At 42.2% G+C, this 21,069-nt stretch overlaps 2 protein-coding genes across 6 annotated transcripts in view; one reads left to right on the top strand and one right to left on the bottom strand.

The window, feature by feature from the left end:
- TK2 (thymidine kinase 2) overlaps positions 1 to 577 on the bottom strand; it is a 63,255-nt gene extending 62,678 nt beyond the window's left edge. Inside the window, exon 1 of one of the 3 annotated variants that reach the window (XM_081513327.1) lies at positions 39 to 577. The gene's annotated coding sequence lies outside the window, so the exon portion shown is untranslated. The remainder of the gene's footprint in view (positions 1 to 38) is intronic. The other 2 variants (XM_081513329.1, XM_081513325.1) reach the window with 2 other exon arrangements.
- CMTM2 (CKLF like MARVEL transmembrane domain containing 2) lies at positions 321 to 20,340 on the top strand. Of its 3 annotated transcripts, XM_081513330.1 has the most exons (4): positions 321 to 709; positions 840 to 998; positions 19,300 to 19,401; positions 19,894 to 20,340. In XM_081513330.1, exons 1-4 carry the CDS (start codon positions 446 to 448, stop codon positions 20,176 to 20,178), a joined length of 810 nt encoding a protein of 269 aa, XP_081369456.1. In that variant the 5' UTR covers positions 321 to 445; the 3' UTR covers positions 20,179 to 20,340. The 3 variants fall into 3 exon arrangements, with proteins under 3 accessions (XP_081369456.1, XP_081369459.1, XP_081369458.1); XM_081513333.1 differs by lacking the exon at positions 840 to 998; XM_081513332.1 differs by lacking the exon at positions 19,300 to 19,401.
- Positions 20,341 to 21,069: the final 729 nt, after the last annotated feature.

Raw genomic sequence — 21,069 nt, 5'->3', positions numbered from 1 at the left:
GCGTAAAAGTCGCGTTACGTTTGCCAGCGTAAACTTACAGCCCTGGGCCGCCTCCAGAGGCCTCGCGAGATCGAAGTTGCGAGGGGACTTCAGCGCGCCAGCTGAACCACCACCTGAGCCGGAGTTGGGGCGACGGCTTCCGCGCGGGGGCTGGGCGGCCTGGAGATGCGAGCGGGGCCCGGAGACAGCGCGGTGCTCGTGGGGGGCGCGCCCGCCGGAGGGCGGGGGCCGGGGGCCCGGGGCGGGTGGAGGGGACTCGCGTGGCGAGACCAGGCGCGCGCCGGAAGGGTGCCAGGCGTTGGCTTTTGCTCCTCCTTCCTGGCAGTTGGCTGAGCGCGGCCTCTAAGTAGGTCGGTGGGCATCTGGCTCGCGCAAAGGCCGGGCCTGGCCAGGGACCGCAGGAGAAATTGGGCAGGCCGTGAGAACCTGAGAACTCCACGGCCAGATGGCTGATAAAGGCAAAAAGGGCAAAGCCGGGGAACCGGCAGCAGCCCCGGCACCTGGAGCAGCGCCAGCGCCGCCACCGCCGCCGCCGCCGCTGCCGCCGCCGCCGCCGCCCCCTGAGCAGGGTGAGCCCAAGAAAAAGTCAGAGCAGCCCAAAGATGAAGTGGGAACGAGGAAGGGGTGTCGCCGTTACAAGTGGGAATTCAAGGACAGCAATAAAGAGTTCTGGAGTATGGGGCACGCTGAGGTCAAGCTCATTAGCTTGGTAAGTTGGGCCTGTATCCCTGGGTGGGAGCGGGATGTCCAAAGACGGGAGGAGGGAGAAGGAATAGGCTCCCTGGGGGTCCTGTGGCCTGAGCCCTTTGCCATGGCTCAAAGGGCATGTCTCCCGGCAGGCCTGCCTAATAGGTGCACTGGTAATGTTCACGGGAACCACTGTGCACCCCATCCTGACACTCATCATCACCATGGAGGTGTCCATCTTCATTTTCTTCATCATTATCTACACCTTCGCCATCCAGAGATACATGCCCTTCATCCTGTGGCCCATTTCTGTAAGTGAGGGGCAGTGGGGAGTGGCTGAGCCTGGTGTGATATCCATGTGTGTATCTTGGCACTTGAAAAGTGACTGAACAAAGAGATACACCTCATCTCTCTTATTGTCCTCCAGGCCTGGGCTTAGCACCTTTGGGTGGGGCCAGAGCAGGGGCAGCTGAAGTTAGGTAGAAAAGGCTTCCAAAAAGCTCAGCTTGAGGGTGGAGGGCCTCTTCCCTACCTGGTGGTCAAAGGAAAAAGTCTTTGCGTTCCTGAAGCTTTGCTCTCCTTGGCATCAAGGGGGGTATAGCAACCAGTGGTTCCTTCCAACCCCTATGCCAGTGTACTTGACTGAAAAGATCATTTCAAAGGTACCCTATCCCCTGAAATTCAAGAAAGAAATCAGTCATATAAAATGAGAATTAAAAAGAAAAATCACTTCTAAAGTAGCACCAGATCTCCAGTGACTATCCTTGTAAAGGGATGTTAAGCCCAGAAAGATGTTCAGCCCAAAGCAATCATTCACTGGAATGGGGCTGAGCTGGGCAAGTTACCAATCACTCCCAGACTCAGTTTCTTCATCTGTAACATGAAGACAGTAATAATCTTGTATTAGATTGTTCCTAGGGAGTAAAAATAAAGTGCCTGATGCTTTGCCTGAAGACTCATGGACTTGAACCCCTGCCCATTACCTAGGTAATCACAAAACTTACTTACCTAATTTCCAACTAACCCAAGGTTCGTTGTTAATTGCTCGAGAACAGCATGTCTCTAGAGTCCTATGCTCACCGTTTTCACTCACTTTATACACGAAATGTGTTCAGAATGGCCAAGCAACTTGCCCCCAGGTAATACAGGTAGTAAGTGGCAGAAAAAGGATTCAAACCCAGCTTTATCAGTAGATTCCAAGTCCCTAACTACACTCTGTCCTGCCTACTTGTTAAAAGTTTTTAGAGTCCAGGGACCCACAGGTCTGGAGAAAGGAGAAGAGGGCCATATAAGACTCTTGGGAAAGGGCTAAGCAGAGGACACATTTCCAGCCAAAGTCCTTGAGAAGATACTGGTAGTTCCCACAAGATAAAAAATCACTGAACCCTGAAAATCCTCCTGCTGCACTTACATAAAACTATTAGGGGGGAAATGTAAACACTATTGATTTAACTGAATGGCTGAGCTGGCAAAAAAAGAAAAAAAAAGGGGGAAACACACAGATGCCAGAAATGGGAAACAGGAGCAGTGATCTAATCAGCTGCTTCAGTGTGGGTGGAGATGGCCCATGAGGTGTTAGCCCAGGAACTCTGAACATGGGTTCTCACATACTCTCAAGTTAGATGAGGCCTTGGTCCTAGGCAAAGTGGAGATTTAGAACCAAGAATCCCACATAAGGCCAACATCCTGCAAAGACTGTACCCTGAGGGAAAAGACAGACGAGACAACTTTTCCCTACCCAGAGGAACAAGAAAGCATACTCATCTCTACCCGAGTTTTGAGTGAGGAAAAACCAAAAAAGACCTTGAGAAATAAGAACCTTGAGCCTACACTCTGTATGTGTGTGTACCTGCCAAGTCACTCCAGTCATGTCTGATTCTGTGTGACCCTATGGACTATAGCCCATCAGGCTCCTTTGTTCATGCGATTCTCCAAGGCAAGAATACTGGAGTGGGTTGCCATGTCCCCATCCAGGGGATCTTACTGACCCAAGGAGTGAACCCGTGTCTCTTATGTCTTCTGTGTTGGCAGGTGAGTTCTTTACCACTAGCACCACCTGGGAAGCCTTTTGTATAGATTTGGTTTAAGTTTTTGCTGGCTTCAGCCTAGAAACCTTCATGAAGTTTGGAAAACACAGTGCCTGGGAACTGGCATTAAAATCAATCCCAATTTGATAGTATTCTGAAGAAATCCATGGGATTCCTGACAAACAAGTGCAAAATCATAATCAAAGCATAAACAGATCTCACAAGACACGTTACACGGGTGTTCAGTCACCCAGTCGTGTCCGCCTCTTTGCGACCCGAAGAACCGCAGCACGCCAGGCCTCCCTGTCCATCACCAATTCCTGGAGTTTACCCAAACCCATGTCCATTGAGTCAGTGATGCCATCCAACCATCTCATCCTCTGTCATGCCCTTCTCCTCCTGCCTTCAGTCTTTCCCAGCATCAGAGTCTTTTCCAATGAGTCAGCTCTTTGCATCAGGTGGCCCAAGTATTGGAGTTTCAGCTTCAACATCAGTCCTTCCAATGAACACCCAGGACTGATCTCCTTTAGGATGGACTGGTTGGATCTCTTTGCAGTCCAAGGGACTCTCAAGAGTCTTCTCCAACACCACAGTTCAAAAGCATCAATTCTTCGGCACTCAGCTTTCTTTATAGTCCAACTCTCACATCCATACATGACTACTGGAAAAACCATAGCCTTGACTAGATGGACCTTTGTTGGCAAAGTAATGTCTCTGCTTTTTAATATGCTGTCTAGGTTGGTCATAACGTTTCTTCCAAGGAATAAGCATCTTTTAATTTCATGGCTGCAATCACCATCTGTAGTGATTTTGGAGCCCCAAAAAATAAAGTCAGCCACTGTTTCCACTGTTTCCCCATCAATTTGCCATGAAGTGATGGGACCGGATGCCATGATCTTAGTTTTCTGAATGTTGAGCTTTAAGCCAACTTTTTCACTGTCCTCTTTCACTTTCATCAAGAGGCTCTTTAGTTCCTCTTCACTTTCTGCCATAAGGGTGGTGTCATCTGCATATCTGAGGTTATTGATATTTTTCCTGGCAATCTTCAGTCCAGCTTGTGCTTCATCCAGCCCAATGTCTCTCATGATGTACTCTGCATATAAGTTAAATAAGCAGGGTGACAGTATACAGCCTTAACATACTCCTTTTCCTATTTGGAACCAGTCTGTTGTTCAATGTCCAGTTCTAACTGTTGCTTCCTGACCTGCATACAGATTTCTCAGGAGGCAGGTCAGGTGGTCTGGTATTCTCATCTCTTTCAGAATTTTCCACAGTTTGTTGTGATCCACACAGTCAAAGGCTTTGGCACAGTTAATAAAGCAGAAATAGATGTTTTCCTGAAAGGTCCTTGCTTTTTTGATGATCCAACAGATGTTGGCAATTTGATCTCTGGTTCCTCTGCCTTTTCTAAATCCAGCTTGAACATCTGGAAGTTCACGGTTCATGTATTGCTGAAGCCTGGCTTGGAGAATTTTGAGTATTACTTTACTAGCATGTGAGGTGATTGCAATTGTGCGGTAGTTTGAGCATTCTTTGGCACTGCCTTTCTTTGGGACTGGAATGAAAACTGACCTTTTCCAGTCCTGGGGCCACTGCTGAGTTTTCCAAATTTGCTGGCATATTGAGTGCAGCACTTTCACAGCATCATCTTTTAGAGTTTGAAACAGCGGGATTCCATCACCTCCACTAGCTTTGTCCGTAGTGATGCTTCGTAAGGCCCACTTGACTTCACATTCCAGGATGTCTGGCTCTAGGTGAGTGATCACACCATCATGATTATCTGGGTCATGAAGATCTCTTTGGTACAGTTCTTCTGTGTATTCTTGCCACCTCTTCTTAATATTTTCTGCTTCTGTTAGGTCCATACCATTTCTGTCCTTTATCAAGCCCATCTTTGCATGAAATGTTCCTTGCTAACTGCTACTGCTAAGTCACTTCAGTCGTGTCCGACTCTGTGCGACCCCATAGATGGAAGCCTACCAGGCTCCCCCGTCCCTGGGATTCTCCAGGCAAGAACACTGGAGTGGGTTGCCATTTCCTTCTCCAATGCAGGAAAGTGAAACGTGAAAGTGAAGTCGCTCAGTCGTGTCCGACTCTTAGCGACCCCATGGACGGAAAATCCTCCGTCCATGGGATTTTCCAGGCAACAGTACTGGAGTGGGGTGCCATTGCCTTCTCCGAAATGTTCCTTGGTATCTCTAATTTTCTTGAAGAGATCTCTAGTCTTTCCCATTCTATTGTTTGCCTCTATTTCTTTGCACTTATCGCTGAGGAAGGCTTTCTTATCTCTCCTTGCTATTCTTTGGAACTCTGCATTCAAATGGCTATATCTTTCCTTTTCTCCTTTGTTTTTCCACTTCTCTTCTTTTCACAGCTATTTGTAAGGCCTCCTCAGACAGCCATTTTGCTTTTTTGCATTCCTTTTTCTTGGGGAGAATCTTGATCCCTGTCTCCTGTACCATGTCACAAACCTCCGTCCAGAGTTCATCACTCTGTCTATCAGATCTAGTCCCTTAAATCTATTTTATTTCTCACTTCCACTGTATAATTGTAAGGGATTTGATTTAGGTCATACCTGAATGGTCCAGTGGTTTTCCCTACTTTTTCAATTTAAGTCTGAATTTGGCAATAAGGAGTCCATGATCTGAGCCACAGTCAGCTCCCGGTCTTGTTTCTCCATCTTTGGCTGCAAAAAATATAATCAATCTGATTTCGGTGTTGACCATCTGGCGATGTCTATGTGTAGAGTCTTGTCTTGTGTTGTTGGAAGAGGGTGTTTGCTATGACCAGTGCGTTCTCTTGACAAAACTCTATTAGCCTTTGCCCTGCTTCATTCTGTACTCCAAGGCCAAATTTGCCTGTTACTCCAGGTGTTTCTTGACTTCCTACTTTTGCTTTCCAGTCCCCTATTATGAAAAGGGTGTGTGTGGAGGGGAGGGGAAATCAAAAATGAATTCACAGTTCAAAACTGTAGTTGATGTAGCCCATGACTAAGAATCAAGAACCTGTAAAAATAACACATGGGAGGATTAGAACCCTGAGAATATGAGATAGTAAAAAAACTGTCTGAAAATAATTTATAATACATTTAAATTATAAAGACATAAATAAAAGCTTAAAGAAAAGAATAAGACTTTATGAGGTCAGAATAGACAGATTTTTAAAAAATTACAAGACATAATGTCTGGAACCTGAACATATGGTTATGGAAATAAAAATGTCAATAAATGGGTTAAAAATATATTAGACAAAAGCTGGGGAAGCAGTGAGCTGAAGGATGTGGGAAGGATGTGGGAAAATTACCCAGAATATATTATTGATGGATAAAGAGAGAAAATATGAAAAGAGAAGTTGAAACATCAACTATGGAATGAGAAAGTCCATCATAAACCTAGTAGGAGTTCCAGAAGAAGACATGCAAGAGAATAGAGAATATTCAAAGTGATAGTAACTGAGAACCCTCCAGATTTAATGAGAGTGACATCACTAAAAATGGCAGAGTAGGACCTTCCCTGGCAGTCCAGCGATTAAGACTTTGCACTTCCAGTGCAGGGGGTGCAGGTCAGTCCCCTGGGATCTTACATGCTGTGCAGCAAAAAAAAAAAAAGAGTAGGGAATTCCAAATCTCTGTCCTTCCACTAAAGCGATGATTAGGCTTTCAAAGACTGTCAGAATCAACTTTTTCAGAACTCTGAAATCTAATTAAACAAAAACAAAAACAGAATGCTTAATGGAGAAAGAAGTTGTTGAATTTGGGTAAGAGAATTTTGTAGCATTATAACTTAACCTGCCTGCCATCCCTTAATCCCCAGCTTGTCAGTGGCCATGAAGACAGCCCTCATTCCTGGCCATATTCCTTGCTGGTGGCAGAGGGAACAATACAAATCTTGTTCCCAAAGAATTAAGTTGTGTGCTTGACCTATCTGGTGGCTCCCTGAAGGACTGGCCAGGGACTTGCCTTTGTGTTACCTGCCTCAGAGTTTTTTCAAGGCTGAAGCAGTCTCCTAGACAGCATTTGTTAAAAGCATTTAAAGGCATATGTACTAATTATAGAAACCTGGGGCACAGTTTTCCAAGAAGTAGACAGATCGGAAGTTTGGGAAGGAGATGCATGGAAGAAATAAGAGCTCTGAAACGCTCCCACCACTACCAGGTAGTCTAGGACAGCACATGCCCAGAACTGGGACACATGCCCAGAAAAAAAATCTTTCACCTTTGGCTGACCTTTAGGCTCTGCACAAGCAGCAGGTAAAAACTAAGAGATCTAAACAGCTTGGAGAGATATTGAAGGAGTGCCCTAATACAAAGCTGATTTGCAAAGACTTGTTTGTTTCCAATACTTAAGGAAATATCCATCAAATAATCTCCTGATTAGTAAGCTGATGAAAGACAAAGATGTCAGTGGCCACACAAGAGAAAGAATACAATCTTTTAAAACATGGTTTAGGAAAAAACATCAAACATACAAATGACTTTTAACTCACAACAAATAGCAACAACAAACTCTAGAGGGGAGAGGCAATATGGTTTCCAGAGTAACTATATTATAATATTCAAAATGTTAGTTTTGAAAGAATTAGTTTTCAAAGAATTATAAGGCATGCAAAAAAGGTTTGGCCCATTCACAGAAAAAAAAAAAAATTAATAGAGACTGCTGTTGAGGAAACCCAGAAATTAGTCTTACTAGACAAAGACTTTAAATAAACTGTCTTTAAAATGCTCAAAGAACTAAAGGAAATCAAGAGAACAATCATGAACCAAATATATAATGTCAGTAAAGAGAAGTTTAAAAAGAATCCAAATAGAAATTCTGGAGTTGAAAACTAATATAACTGAAGTGAAAAATTCACTAGAGCTTTATAAACAGAAGATTTGAACAGGCAGAAGAATGAATCAGTGAATCTGAAGACAGGTCAATTGAGACCATTCAGTTTGAGAAACAAAAAAGAATGAAGAAAAAAAGAACAGAGTCTAACAGACCCATGGGACACCATCAAGCATACTAACATAGGCAGTGTCCCAAAAGGGGAAGAACAAGAGAAAGGGACAGAAAGAATATTCAAAGAAATAATGCCAAAATCTTTCCAAATTTGGTAAAAGATAGGAATCTGTGTATCCAAAAGGCACCAAGTAGTATAAACTCAAAGTGATCCACACTGAGACACATTATAATCAAAATGTCTAAAGATGAAGACAGGAAAAAGCCTTGAAAGTTATAAGAGAGAAGTAACTCATCTTGTACAAGGGACCCTTAATAAGATTAACAACTAATTTCTTATCAGACACCATGGAGACCTGAGGGAGTGGAATGATGTACTTACAGTCCTTAAAGGGGGGGAAAAAACTATCCACCAAAAATTCTATCTTTTAAATTTGCTGTCTGTTATGGGTTGAATTATGTACCCCTCAAATACGGTGATGTCTTAACTCCCAGTTCCTGTGAGTATGACCTTATTTGGAAATAAGGTCCTTGCCGATGGTCAAATAAAGATAAGGTTATCAGAGTGGACCTAATCCAATATGACTAGTGTCTTTATAAAAGGGAGGAACTTGGACACAGAGACAGATATAAACAGAAAGAAGACCATGTGAAGAGACACAAGAAGAAGATAGGAAGACAAGACAAGAAAAGAAATGTCTCAAGCTACAAGAAGCTAGAAAGGAACCCCAAAACAGATCATTACCTAGCATCTTTAGAGGAAGCAGGGCCCTGCATACATCTCTATTTCAGACTTCTGGCCTCCACAACTGAGACATTAAATTTATGTTGTTCTAAGCCATGCAGGTGGTAGTCCTCTGTTTTCACAACCTCAAGAAATGAATACCATAACCTTCAAATTTGAAGTTGCCCTTCAAAAATTACCATTCAGAAATGAAGGAGAACCTTGAAAAATAAATAAATAAAAATGAAGGAGAAATTATGATATTCCCATGTAAACAAAAATTGATGGAATTTGTTGCTGGTATACCTGCTCTACAAGAAATGCCTCAGGCTAAAATGAAAGGACACTAGACAATAATTTGAAGCCATAAAATAAATAACACCAGTAAAGGAAACTACATAGGTAAATATAAAAGCCAGTATTCTTGTATTTTTGGTTTGTAACTCTTGTTTCTTTTCTGATATGATTTGAAAGACAAATGCATAAAACAACCATTTAAATCTATGTTAGTGGACCACAATGTATAAAGATACAATTTGTGACAATAATAATGAGTTTCTGTGTCCTACTGAAGCTCAGCTGCTATCAATGCAAATGAGATTGTTATAAATTTAAGATACCAATAATAACCCCAAGATGACCACTAAGGAATTAACTAAAATATATAGACAGAAAGGAAATAAGAGAATAAAATTGGCATATTTCAAAAAAATTAAATACAAAAGAAAGCAATAATGGAGACATTGAGGAACAAAGAAATATGAAATATAGAGAATAAATAGCAAAATTATGGAAATAAGTCATCAGTAATTACTTTCAGTGTGCATGGATTAAACTCTTCAATTAAAAAGGAGAGATTATCAGAATAGATTATATTTTTAAAAAAACTAATTCTACTATATGAGGACCACAAGAGAATTCCTTTAAATCCAAAGATACAAATAGGTTGAAAGTGAAAATGGAAAAAGATACTCCATGAAAAGAGAAACCAAAAAAGAACTGAGTGGCATATTAATATTAGATTTAATGAGAGACATGAATTCTCAAAGAGGGACCAAGAAGAATAAATAAAAATAAAGCCATACCTAGACATGTCATAGAGGCACAGCTGACCATCAGAGGCAAAGGAAAACAAAATCAAACCAACAGAAAAGACAATTTACCTTAAAAAAGAAAGCTCAAACTATTAGACTAATTTCATCTTTTTCAACAGCAATAAAAGTGGCCAAAAAACAATGGAATCATTTCTTTAAGAGACTGAGGTGGAAAGAATTAAAAGCCACAATTAGAATGAGGAAAAAAATTTTCCCTTTCATTGACCCTTACTGAAGGAACTAGTAAAAGACTTCAGGAAGAATGAAATTAAACCCAAAAGAAATGTCTGCAATGTAAAAAAGAAACAGTAAACAAAGAACCTAGTAAGCTTGTGGATTGACTTTAAACATTATGACAGAGGTTGCTTGGTTTTTTAAAACTTCGTAATAGCTTTATCGGAGAAAACACTAAAACAGGGTGGAACTAAAGTAGCAGCAACACAATAACATGTAAGTCTAGAGCGGTGGTAAATGATAAGAAATCAAAGTCCTTCATTGGGAGTAGGGGTAGATTTGGTAATAATATTAACATTAATGTATTAAAACATAATATTATTTTGCTAAAGAATCAAATTCCAGGATATGTGCATGTGTGTTAAGTCGCTTCAGTAGTGTCTGACTCTTTGCAACCTCATGGACTGTAGCCTTCCAGGTTCCCCTGTCCGTGGGATTTCCCAGGCAAGAATACTGGAGTGGATAGCCGTTCCCTTCTCCAGGGGATTTTCCCTGACTCAGGGAGAGAACCTGGGTCTCCTACTTTGCAGGTCAGATTGTTTACCGTTTGAGCCACCAGGGAAGCTGCAGAATGCCAGGATATATAACATCCAACCTGTTGAAAAAGAAAGGGTGAAAAGAGAATCAAGCGAAATGACTCAATAGAAGGTAAAAAGCGGAAAATAAAAAGGAATGTGTGTTATATGTTAAATAGAAAAAAATATAGTGGTAGACATGCATCCAAATATATCATAAATGATGGCAAATATAAATGGACTATATCATTCATTTAAAAGAGATAGGACTCTAAGAACAGATTTTTAAAATCCAACAATGTACAAGGCGTGTGGAGAAAGGTTGTAAGAGATAGAAAAAAATTAGAGGAAAATACTAACAAAAAAAAGCTAACATAACTTTACCATAGTATTAAACAAATCTGATGTTTTAACAGCTAAGTTTGTAAAGAGGATCACTACATATAGCAATTCTGAACTTGTATGTACCTAACAATGCCTATGTGCTCACTCAGTCATGTCCGACTCTTTGCGACACTATGGACTGTAAGCCCGCCAGACTCCTCTGTCCACGGGATTTTTCTGGCAAGAATACTGGAGGAAGTTGCCATTTCCTCCTCCAGGGGATCTTCCCAACCCAGGGATCAACCCCACTGTCTTTTGCACTGTTTTCTGCATTGAGACAGTCTTCTGTCTTTAGCACTGAGCCACTGGGGAAGCCCACATACCTAACAATACAGCCCCCTAAATATAAAAGATAAAAATGAACTTAATTATAAAGAACCATAGTGGGAGATTTTAACATGTCCCCTTCAGTAATTGATAGCTTGATCCACTGCTGCATATATCAACAGGACATATAGAACCCTACACCCCAGAGTAACAGGCTATGCATTCTTTTCAAGCGTACTTGGAACAATCATAAAAGTTATCCTCAATGACACCACAATGCAAAAATAAACAAATAACAATGAACTGATATGATATAGACCACATTCTCTAACTTTAATGCAATATAATTAGAAATCAATCAGTAAAATTTAAATCTTTATGTATTTGGGGGAAATTTAATGGTTTTCCCCAAACACATGGGGATTTAGTTACATGTAGTATTAGCAAATACTATCTGTACAATACAGGTAAGCAATTCAAATTCAAATCTACATACTGAGAAAAGAACAATGAAAATGAACAATTCACATATCTATATGAAGAAGGTGACAAAACAAGACAAACCAAAAAAGAATTATGAAGGCAGTGTCAAAGAGGTAAAATTAATGAAATAGAAGGTCCATAGTGAGGACTAATAAAACTGAAATCTAATTCTTTGAAAAGACTAATAAAGGAGATAAACCATAAACCTCAAGAAAAAAAAGAGGACAAAGAAAAATATTAGTATAAAGGAGAGGTTTTAAAGATCACAGGGAAAATATGAACTTTTATGCCAATAAATTGGAATATAGAGTTAATTTCTCAGAAAAATATATGATGTATGTCGTGGTCTGGGCACAGGTTGGAAAAGAATTTCCAGACATGAGACAGAATGAGAGGGAAATAAAATTTATTAAAGTGGGAGACGCTGTTAGAACAGTGGGCCAGCTCAAGGGAGAACTGACACTGAACAGGGGTCCTTAGTGCACTTTTATACCCAGGGTACAAGGAGTGGGATAGGGGTCTTGCGAGTCATTTGCTGATTGGATGAGGCATGTATACTGCGTAGAGTAAGAGTGAGGCAAATACCTTCTCCCTGTGTGGGGTAGGAGGGGAGACAGGTTACGCTGCTCAGGAGGACCTGAAATCCGTTAATAGTTACAACACGGGGGAGGGAAGGACAATAAGGTCTGGCTTTCCCGTTCCTGCATTCCAGGACCCTCCTTGGTTTTAGATAACACCAAGCAGATGCTCTTTAGTCCTTGGGTCACCACAGTGTACAAAAATTGACTCAAAAAGAAATAGAAAAATAGGTTATAAAGCAATTCATCCATGTTTTCATCTGGCACTTGTTTCATTTCTTACATTTAAATCTTTTGAGTTATGTGGAATCGTTTGGTAGAAGGTGTGAACCATGGCTCCAGCTTGGTATCCTGATGGCTCTCCAACTATTTCACCCTGTCACTCAGTTTATTCATTTATTGAACACTACAACTTTCCCCCCTGCTGATTTGAAACGGCATTTTTGTTAAATGCTAAAATCCCATATGAGGGACTTCTTTGGTGATCCAGTGGTTAGGAATCCATGCTTCCACTGCAGGGGGCCTGGTTTTGATCTTGTATGCCACATGCAGCCAAAAAAAAATTTTTTTTTTAATCCCATATGCAGTTAATTTCTAGACTTCATGTTCAGTTCCACTGGTCTGTCCCTTTTTTCTCCTTAAAAACAGTGGGCGGCGGGGGGCGGGGGGGAGGCGTTTATAATATATTGTACCATCTGGTAAGGCTTTGATCTTAAAACAGACATGATAAAGAAAGTAAACTATAGGCCTATATTATTTGAGTATAGCAATAAAAGTTCTCAATAAAATACTAGCAAACTAAATCAAGCAATACATAAGTAAGTAGTGCATCATGACATCATGACCAAGCATGGTATCTGCCAGGAATATAAAGGTGGTTTCATCTCAAAGTTCTGTTAACATAATTCACCATCTTTTATTTAAAGGAGAAAAACATTTAATCATCTCATAAGCTGCAGAAAAATTATTTAGTAATATTCAGTACTATTTTTTGAAAACCTCTTAGCAAACTAGGAAAAAGGGGAACTTCCTTAACTTAATAATAAATACCTACCCAAGCCTAAAATGAATGTTGCATTTCATGGTAAAACATTAGAAGCATTTCCTTAGAGATGCCTACTATCCCCACTTCTATTCAACATTGTGCTGAAGATCTTAGTACAATATGACAAGAAAAACAAATGGTATATGGATTGGGAAGGAAGAAAAAAACTAGCATTAATGGTATATGGATTGGGAAGGAAGAAAAAAACTAGCATTACTCACTGATAATATGATTCTCTACACAGAAAATCCAAGAGACTCAAATTACTAGAACTGATTCAGTTCCACAAGGTAATCAGAAACAAATAGTGTTCCTGAATACCAGCAACAAATAATGAGAAAATGTGGCTTTTCTAAGAAACCATTTAAAGCAGCAACAGAAACTATGGGTGTCGAGAATAAACCCATTCAAAGACTATAAAACTTCATGTGGAGATAACAACATTTGGTTAATGGATATAACAAAAAAAAAAATGTAAGAGAAGAAATATACCACAGTCATAGATGTGAAGAGTTACTATCATGAATATGTCAATTTCATTCCAAAGCAGTGTCCACATTAAATGAAATTTCAACCTATCAGAGGTTGTTTGTGGAACTTTGCAAGGTGATTCTAAAATTCTTATGGAAGAACAAAAAGAATTACAAAGATGGACCCACCCAAGGAGATATTGGAATAAAGCTTTGGTACTAGCTCAGGGGTTGACAAAAAGACTAACGGAATTGTAATGAGCTGAATGTATGTGTACCCCCAAAATTCTAATGCTGAAATCCTAATCCCCAGTGTGCCTATACTTGCAGATGGGGCCTTCAGAGTGGTAATTAAGATTAAATGAGAGGCTTCCCTGGTGGCTCAGTGGTAAAGAATCTGCCTGCTAATACAGGAGACACAGGTTCGATCCCTGGTCTGGGAAGATCCCATATGGCACGGAGCAACTAAGCCTGTGCACAACAACTATTGAGCCTGTGCTCTGCAGCCCGCGAGCCACAACTACTGAGTCCATGTGCTACAACTACTGAAGCCCACGTGCCCTGAGCCCGTGCTCCGCAACAAGAGAAGCCACCACAATGAGAAGTCCATGCACCACAACTAGGGAGAGTAGCCCCCACTCACGGCAACTAGAGAAAAGCCCATGCAGCAGTGAAGACTCAGCAGAGCCAAAGATAAATGTATAAAACTATTTTTAAGAAATAGGTTAAATGGGATCCTAAGCATGGAGTCCTGATCTGATAGGATTCGTGTCCCTATAAGAAAAGATAACCAAGACCTAGTTCCCTTCCCCTTCCTCTCCCCTGCCCTCTCCCCACCTCCTCTCCACCCCCACCTTGCCCACCACGGAAAGGCCATGTGAGAAAATGGTGAGAAGGCAGCCATCTGCAAACCAGGAAGAGTCCCCACCAGAAACTTTGCTAGCACTTTGATCATGGACTTCTAGCCTCCGGAACTGTAAGAAAATAAATGTCTGATGCTTAAGCCAGCCAGTCTGTGGCATTTTGTTACATGGCAACATGAGCAGACTAACACAGGTATTAAAAAAAAAAGAGAGAGAGAACCCAGAAATAGATCTATATACATATGGCAACTTGGCATATGACACAGGTGGCATAACACAGCTGAATGGAGTATTTAATAAATGTTTATTCTTGCCTGGGAAACCCCATGGACAGAGGAGCCTGGCAGGCTAGAGTTCACGGAATCACAAAGAGTTGGACATAACTTAACGACTGAGCACACACACAATTGGGACCATGAGAAAAAGAAAAAAACCATGTATATCATTAAAATTAAAACTTTTACAAAAGAAGACATCATAAAATTTTTAAAATAAGCCCATAGAAAAATAGGGCAAGGGATATGAATAGACAGGAAACCCCAATGTCTAAAACATGTTTTTTAAAAATGTTTCGTTAGTAACCAGCAATCTAAAAGGTAAAACAACGAGGTACCATTTCAACTCATCAGATGGGCAAAGACAAATAAGACTGGTAATCCTAGGCTTGGCAACGACATGGGAAACAGGAGCCCCTCCCTATACATTTGCAGGCATAAGTGGACACTGACACAGGTCCTTTAGAGAGAAGCTTGACAGCACCTCAGCAAGGAAAAAAATTTCATCGGAGGCACAGAGAAAAGTGTTCACTGCAGGCACATTTGGCAATAATAATTTCCTAAAAGGCAGAAGTACCCTAATGTCTCTAGTTTGGTTGATTCATACATAGCTAAAATTAATGAATTCAGTCTCATTCATCTCAATCTTGTCTATTTCTCAAGATGGGTAAGTCTCAAAAACTGTTAAGTTTTAAAAGCACATGCTATAAGATACACCTTTTATTGAAATTGAAACACAAATTAGTATATATTATTTATGAATATATAATATCATGGTAATCCAAGTCTATGCCCCACACAGTAATGCTGAAGAAACTGAAGTTGAACGGTTCTATGAAGACCTACAAGACCTTTTAGAACTAACACCCAAAAAAGATGTCCTTTTCATTATAGGGAGGGGACTGGAATGCAAAAGTAGGAAGTCAAGAAACACCTGGAGTAACAGGCAAATTTGGCCTTGGAGTACAGAATGAAGCAGGGCAAAGGCTAATAGACTTTTGCCAAGAGAACGCACTGGTCATAGCAAACACCCTCTTCCAACAACACAAGACAAGACTCTACACATAGACATCGCCAGATGGTCAACACCGAAATCAGATTGATTATATTTTTTGCAGCCAAAGATGGAGAAACAAGACCGGGAGTTGACTGTGGCTCAGATCATGGACTCCTTATTGCCAAATTCAGACTTAAATTGAAAAAGTAGGGAAAACCACTGGACCATTCAGGTATGACCTAAATCAAATCCCTTACAATTATACAGTGGAAGTGAGAAATAGATTTAAGGGACTAGATCTGATAGACAGAGTGATGAACTCTGGACGGAGGTTCGTGACATTGTACAGGAGACAGGGATCAAGATTCTCCCCAAGAAAAAGGAATGCAAAAAAGCAAAATGGCTGTCTGAGAAGGCCTTACAAATAGCTGTGAAAAGAAGAGAAGTGGAAAAACAAAGGAGAAAAGGAAAGATAGCCATTTGAATGCAGAGTTCCAAAGAATAGCAAGGAGAGATAAGAAAGCCTTCCTCAGCGATAAGTGCAAAGAAATAGAGGAAAACAATAGAATGGGAAAGACTAGAGATCTCTTCAAGAAAATTAGAGATACCAAAGGAACATTTCATGCAAAGATAGGCTCGATAAAGGACAGAAATGGTATGGACCTAACAGAAGCAGAAGATATTAAGAAGAGGTGGCAAGAATACACAGAAGAACTGTACCAAAAAGATCTTCACGACCCAGATAATCACGATGGTGTGATCACTCACCTAGAGCCAGACATCCTGGAGTGTGAAGTCAAGTGGGCCTTACGAAGCATCACGACGAACAAAGCTAGTGGAGGTGATGGAATCCCGCTATTTCAAACTCTAAAAGATGATGCTGTGAAAGTGCTGCACTCAATATGCCAGCAAATTTGGAAAACTCAGCAGTGGCCCCAGGACCGGAAAAGGTCAGTTTTCATTCCAGTCCCAAAGAAAGGCAATGCCAAAGAATGCTCAAACTACTGCACAATTGCACTCATCTCACACGCTAGTAAAGTAATGCTCAAGATTCTCCAAGCCAGGCTTCAGGAATACATGAACCGTGAACTTCCAGATGTTCAAGTTGGATTTAGAAAAGGCAGAGAAACCAGAGATTAAATTGCCAACATCTGTTGGATCATCAAAAAAGCAAGGACCTTTCAGGAAAACATCTATTTCTGCTTTATTGACTACACCAACGCCTTTGTGTGGATCACAACAAACTGTGGAAAATTCTTCAAGAGATGGGAATACCAGATCACCTGACCTGCCTCCTGAGAAATCTGTATGCAGGTCAGGAAGCAACAGTTAGAACTGGACATGGAACAACAGACTGGTTCCAAATAGGAAAAGGAGTATGTTAAGGCTGTATACTGTCACCCTGCTTATTTAACTTATATGCAGAGTACATCATGAGAGACGCTGGGCTGGATGAAGCACAAGCTGGACTCAAGATTGCCGAGAAAAATATCAATAACCTCAGATATGCAGATGACACCACCCTTATGGCAGATAGTGAAGAAGAACTAAAGAGCCTCTTGATGAAAGTGAAAGAGGACAGTGAAAAAGTTGGCTTAAAGCTGAACATTCAGAAAACTAAGATCATGGCATCTGGTCCCATCACTTCATGGCAAATAGATGGGGAAACAGTGGCTGACTTTATTTTGGGGGGCTCCAAAATCACTACAGGTGGTGACTGCAGCCATGAAATTAAAAGACGCTTACTCCTTGGAAGGAAAGTTATGACCAATCTAGATAGCATATTAAAAAGCAGAGACATTACTTTGCCAACAAAGGTCCATCTAGTCAAGGCTATGGTTTTTCCAGTGGTCATGTATGGATGTGAGAGTTGGACTATAAAGAAAGCTGAGTGCAGAAGAATTGATGCTTTTGAACTGTGGTGTTGGAGAAGACTCTTGAGAGTCCCTTGGACTGAAAGGAGATCCAACCAGTCCATCCTAAAGGAGATCAGTCCTGGGTGTTCATTGGAAGGTCTGATGTTGAAGCTGAAACTCCAATACTTTGGCCACCTCATGCAAAGAGTTGACTCAATGGAAAAGACCCTAATGCTGGGAAAGATTGGGGGCAGGAGGAGAAGGGGATGACAGAGGATGAGATGGCTGGATGGCATCACCGACTCGATGGACATGGGTTTGAGTAAACTCAGGGAGTTGGTGATGGACAGGGAGGCCTGGCGTGCACAAAGAGTCAGACATGACTGAGCGACTGAAGTGAACTGAACTGAATAGAGAGGCAAATACTGCTATACATCTGGGAAGACTACCTGTAGACTTGGAAGTCATGCAAGAGGGAGGAAGAGGTATGGAATGGTGAGACTGGCTCATCCGACAAAGCTTTTTTGTTTAGGGTTTTTTTTTTCTTTTTGTTTAGAGGGCCATTAGGCAAATACTGCAAGACATTAACATCAGTTTAATCTCAGTGCTTCATAGCCGGTGGAGGTGGGAGTAGGGTTGGGCTGTTCTATGATTTTCTGTATGTTTGAAATGTATTAAAATCCAGAACACTGAAGAGGAAAAGAAAAGACCTGAGACAAGGTAGCCAGGGAAGGACAACCCTCAGAAAATGGCACCAGAGAAATCAAGGGGAAAGATGGCATTGCCCACATCTGCAGGATCAGCCACTGCCCACAGGGTTAAGAGGACACACAAGCTCTGGGCCTCAGGAGTGATGAGGGAGAAAGCCAACTTGCTGTGGCCCTGGTTCGGCCAACTCTGAGTTAAGTCTGGCTGTGCCAGGGAGCCACAGTGGGTGGTACTTGACGGGAGGACAGCATAGGGGGCAGCCCTTTTGCCCAATCTGGGAACATCTGGACCTTGTCAGTATAGGGTCAGGGAAACAGATACGGAGCAAGGGCAGGACTGCAGCCACAAGGGATGGGAAGGAGGGTGGATGACGAGGAAGTGATGTGGCCTTACAAAGGCTCAGTGGAGGAGTGGGCAGAGGGTGAAGACACTGCTGCCAGGTTCCCAGCCGAAGGACCAGAGTCCAACAGAACCTCCTCTGAGCAACGCAGCCCACCCTGGCTTCAGAGAGTAGAAAGTAGAGTAGAAAGACGTTGTTGTTGCAAATTTATTTAAGTGAGCATTGGAAGTAGGGAAAAGCATAGCTAAAAACATAGCCACTAAATGTGTGATTTCACAGGATAGTAGCCAAGGCAGCCCATAATGGCAGTTAAGCATCCTGGACTTTGTGTCTCAACTCAAGAGTCCAGCAACTCAGAGTCCAGCTGTTGAACTACAGTCCCCCTAATCCAATATACATTCATCTTCCTATATACCTTCCTATATCATCTGACCCTGGTGGCTTAGGTGGTAAAGACTCTGCCTGCAATGCAAGAGACCATCTACAATGCAGGGGATGATGTGGGTTCGATCCCTGGGTCAGGAAGATCCTCTGGACAAGGGCATAGCAATCCACTGTAGTACTATTGCCTGGGAAATCCCAAGGACAGAGGAGCCTGGCGGCCTATAGTCCATGGGGTCTCAGAGTCAGATACTGCTGGGTGACTAACACACACACACACACATTTTAGGTGTGGCAGAAGTTTGGAAACCATTCCCTTAAGCAGAAGCTCGGCCATTTTTAAAACCATTCCCTTTGGAGAAAGCTAGACCAGCAGGTGTTGAAGGGGCCTCAGCACTGTTGAGAGCTGACTTATCTCTCCCATGCTTTCAGGATCTTCTCAATGACCTGTTTGCCTGTGGCTTCCTCGTGGGGGCTGCGGTCTTTGCTATCAGAAGTAGGCAAACAGTGCCACTGAACTATGTTGCCGCTGTGGTGAGTCTTGCACATTGGGCTGTTTATTTGCTCAGAAATCAGCACTTTGGGAGAACAGTTATTTTCCCCAAAGGAAAAGACCCTGTTTTCACAAAATTTTGCCATCCAAGCAAAGTTTGAAAGTAAAGTTGGTGTTTCTCATGGAGAAGCCATTTAAATAAAGATGATGTCCAGGGAGCCCGCCTAGCTAATGGTTTCCTCTTCAAAGTGGCCTGCAGACCCCAGAGCAAAGGGCCCCACCCAGGCCGGGTCTGCAGAGAAAAAGAAAACGCTGAGGTGAGGGACAGAAGGGATGGGGCTCAGCTGAGGAAGCTGAGGCCAGCGGGTGGGGGCGGGGCGGGGGAGGGCAAACCGGAAGTCTCTCTAGGATCGGGCAGCTTGAGGGGTCGAGGGGAAGGGTTAAGCAGCAGCGACTGATCGTGGAAGCCAGGAAGGAACTCTGACATTTGGAAGGAAAAGCCCCCAAGTAACCAGGATTCTTTTGTTTCCCAGGCCTTTATAGGTGTGGCTGCCCTTTTTGCTTTAATCGACGTTTGTCTTCAAAAGAAACACTTCAAAGGCAAGAAAGTCAAAAGGAATGTGCTGGTTCCTCCACCAAAGGAGGGTGAAAAGGGAAAGACTGCAGGAAAACCAGAGGGTGCAGGAAAACCAGAGGGTGCAGGAAAACCAGAGGGTGCAGGAAAACCAGCGGAAGCCGCCAAGGGAAAGCCAGATGCCAAGGGGAAGCCGGAAGCAGACAAGGGCAAGTCACCACATGCAAAGGGAGGCAAGAAGTGAGGTGGAGGCACACGTTGTCACAAGTGGCCGGGGGTCTCACCACAGAACACGTTTCCACTGTCTGGCCTGTCTTCTCTCTAGAATGGTCTTCTTTTCCATTTCAACCACCATCTCTGATTGGAAAAGAAATTTCTTCTTAAATGGATTTTGAAAACCTTGAAATTGATGTAAAGGTTATTTTGTTCATTCAACAGGAGTAGCGGAAAGTTTTGGTATGGAGGGCAAGGCTGGAGGGGGGCCTAGGGGATTGGGGGGACCAGAAGTGTGGATGACACCCGCTGTCCACATGGACCAGCCAGAGTGGCCAAAGGAAAAGCAGAGACTGGAAAACAAAAGGCTGCATTTTGTTCACAGTGACCTTTTCATGTCACATTTCTATGCATTTCAAGAACAGGGGAAAACAGAATCAACTCTGCAGGGTCTCTGCCCAGAGAGGATGAATAGAAAGCAAGAGGCATTGGCAGAAAGTGGTTAAAACCTCTGGAGGTGATTCTTGCTTTCCCTGTGTCAAAATATTATCAGGCAACACAAGATGGTAAAGCAACTATCCTCAAATTAAAAATAGATTATCAGGAAATCCAGACCAAAAGAAAAATAAGATTGTCAAGGGCAATATAAAAAGAACCTGATTTTTTAGGACTTGAAAATATAACTAAAGCGCAAGTGCCTGGAAGGAGATGAAAATGGCAGAGAAGGACCCTGAGCTCATCTCCCACTAAGAATACATCAAACACACATCTACAGGTGGAGCAGTCCTCACTGAAAACAAGCTGCAGACTGGCAAAAAAGATTCTTCTATAACCAAAGCTGTAGAATAGATCCACACACTGTTGGGTAGAAGGGAACAGAAGCAATGAGGTCAGGACCCATACTCCTGGGAGGAGACACAGA

The sequence above is a fragment of the Giraffa tippelskirchi genome, chromosome 7, assembly GCF_054371585.1.
Source record: "Giraffa tippelskirchi isolate mGirTip1 chromosome 7, T2T-mGirTip1v1.2.pri, whole genome shotgun sequence".
Taxonomy (NCBI): Eukaryota; Metazoa; Chordata; class Mammalia; order Artiodactyla; family Giraffidae; genus Giraffa; species Giraffa tippelskirchi.
Note: the sequence above shows the minus strand (reverse complement) of the source record. Positions and strands in the feature narration are given on the sequence as shown.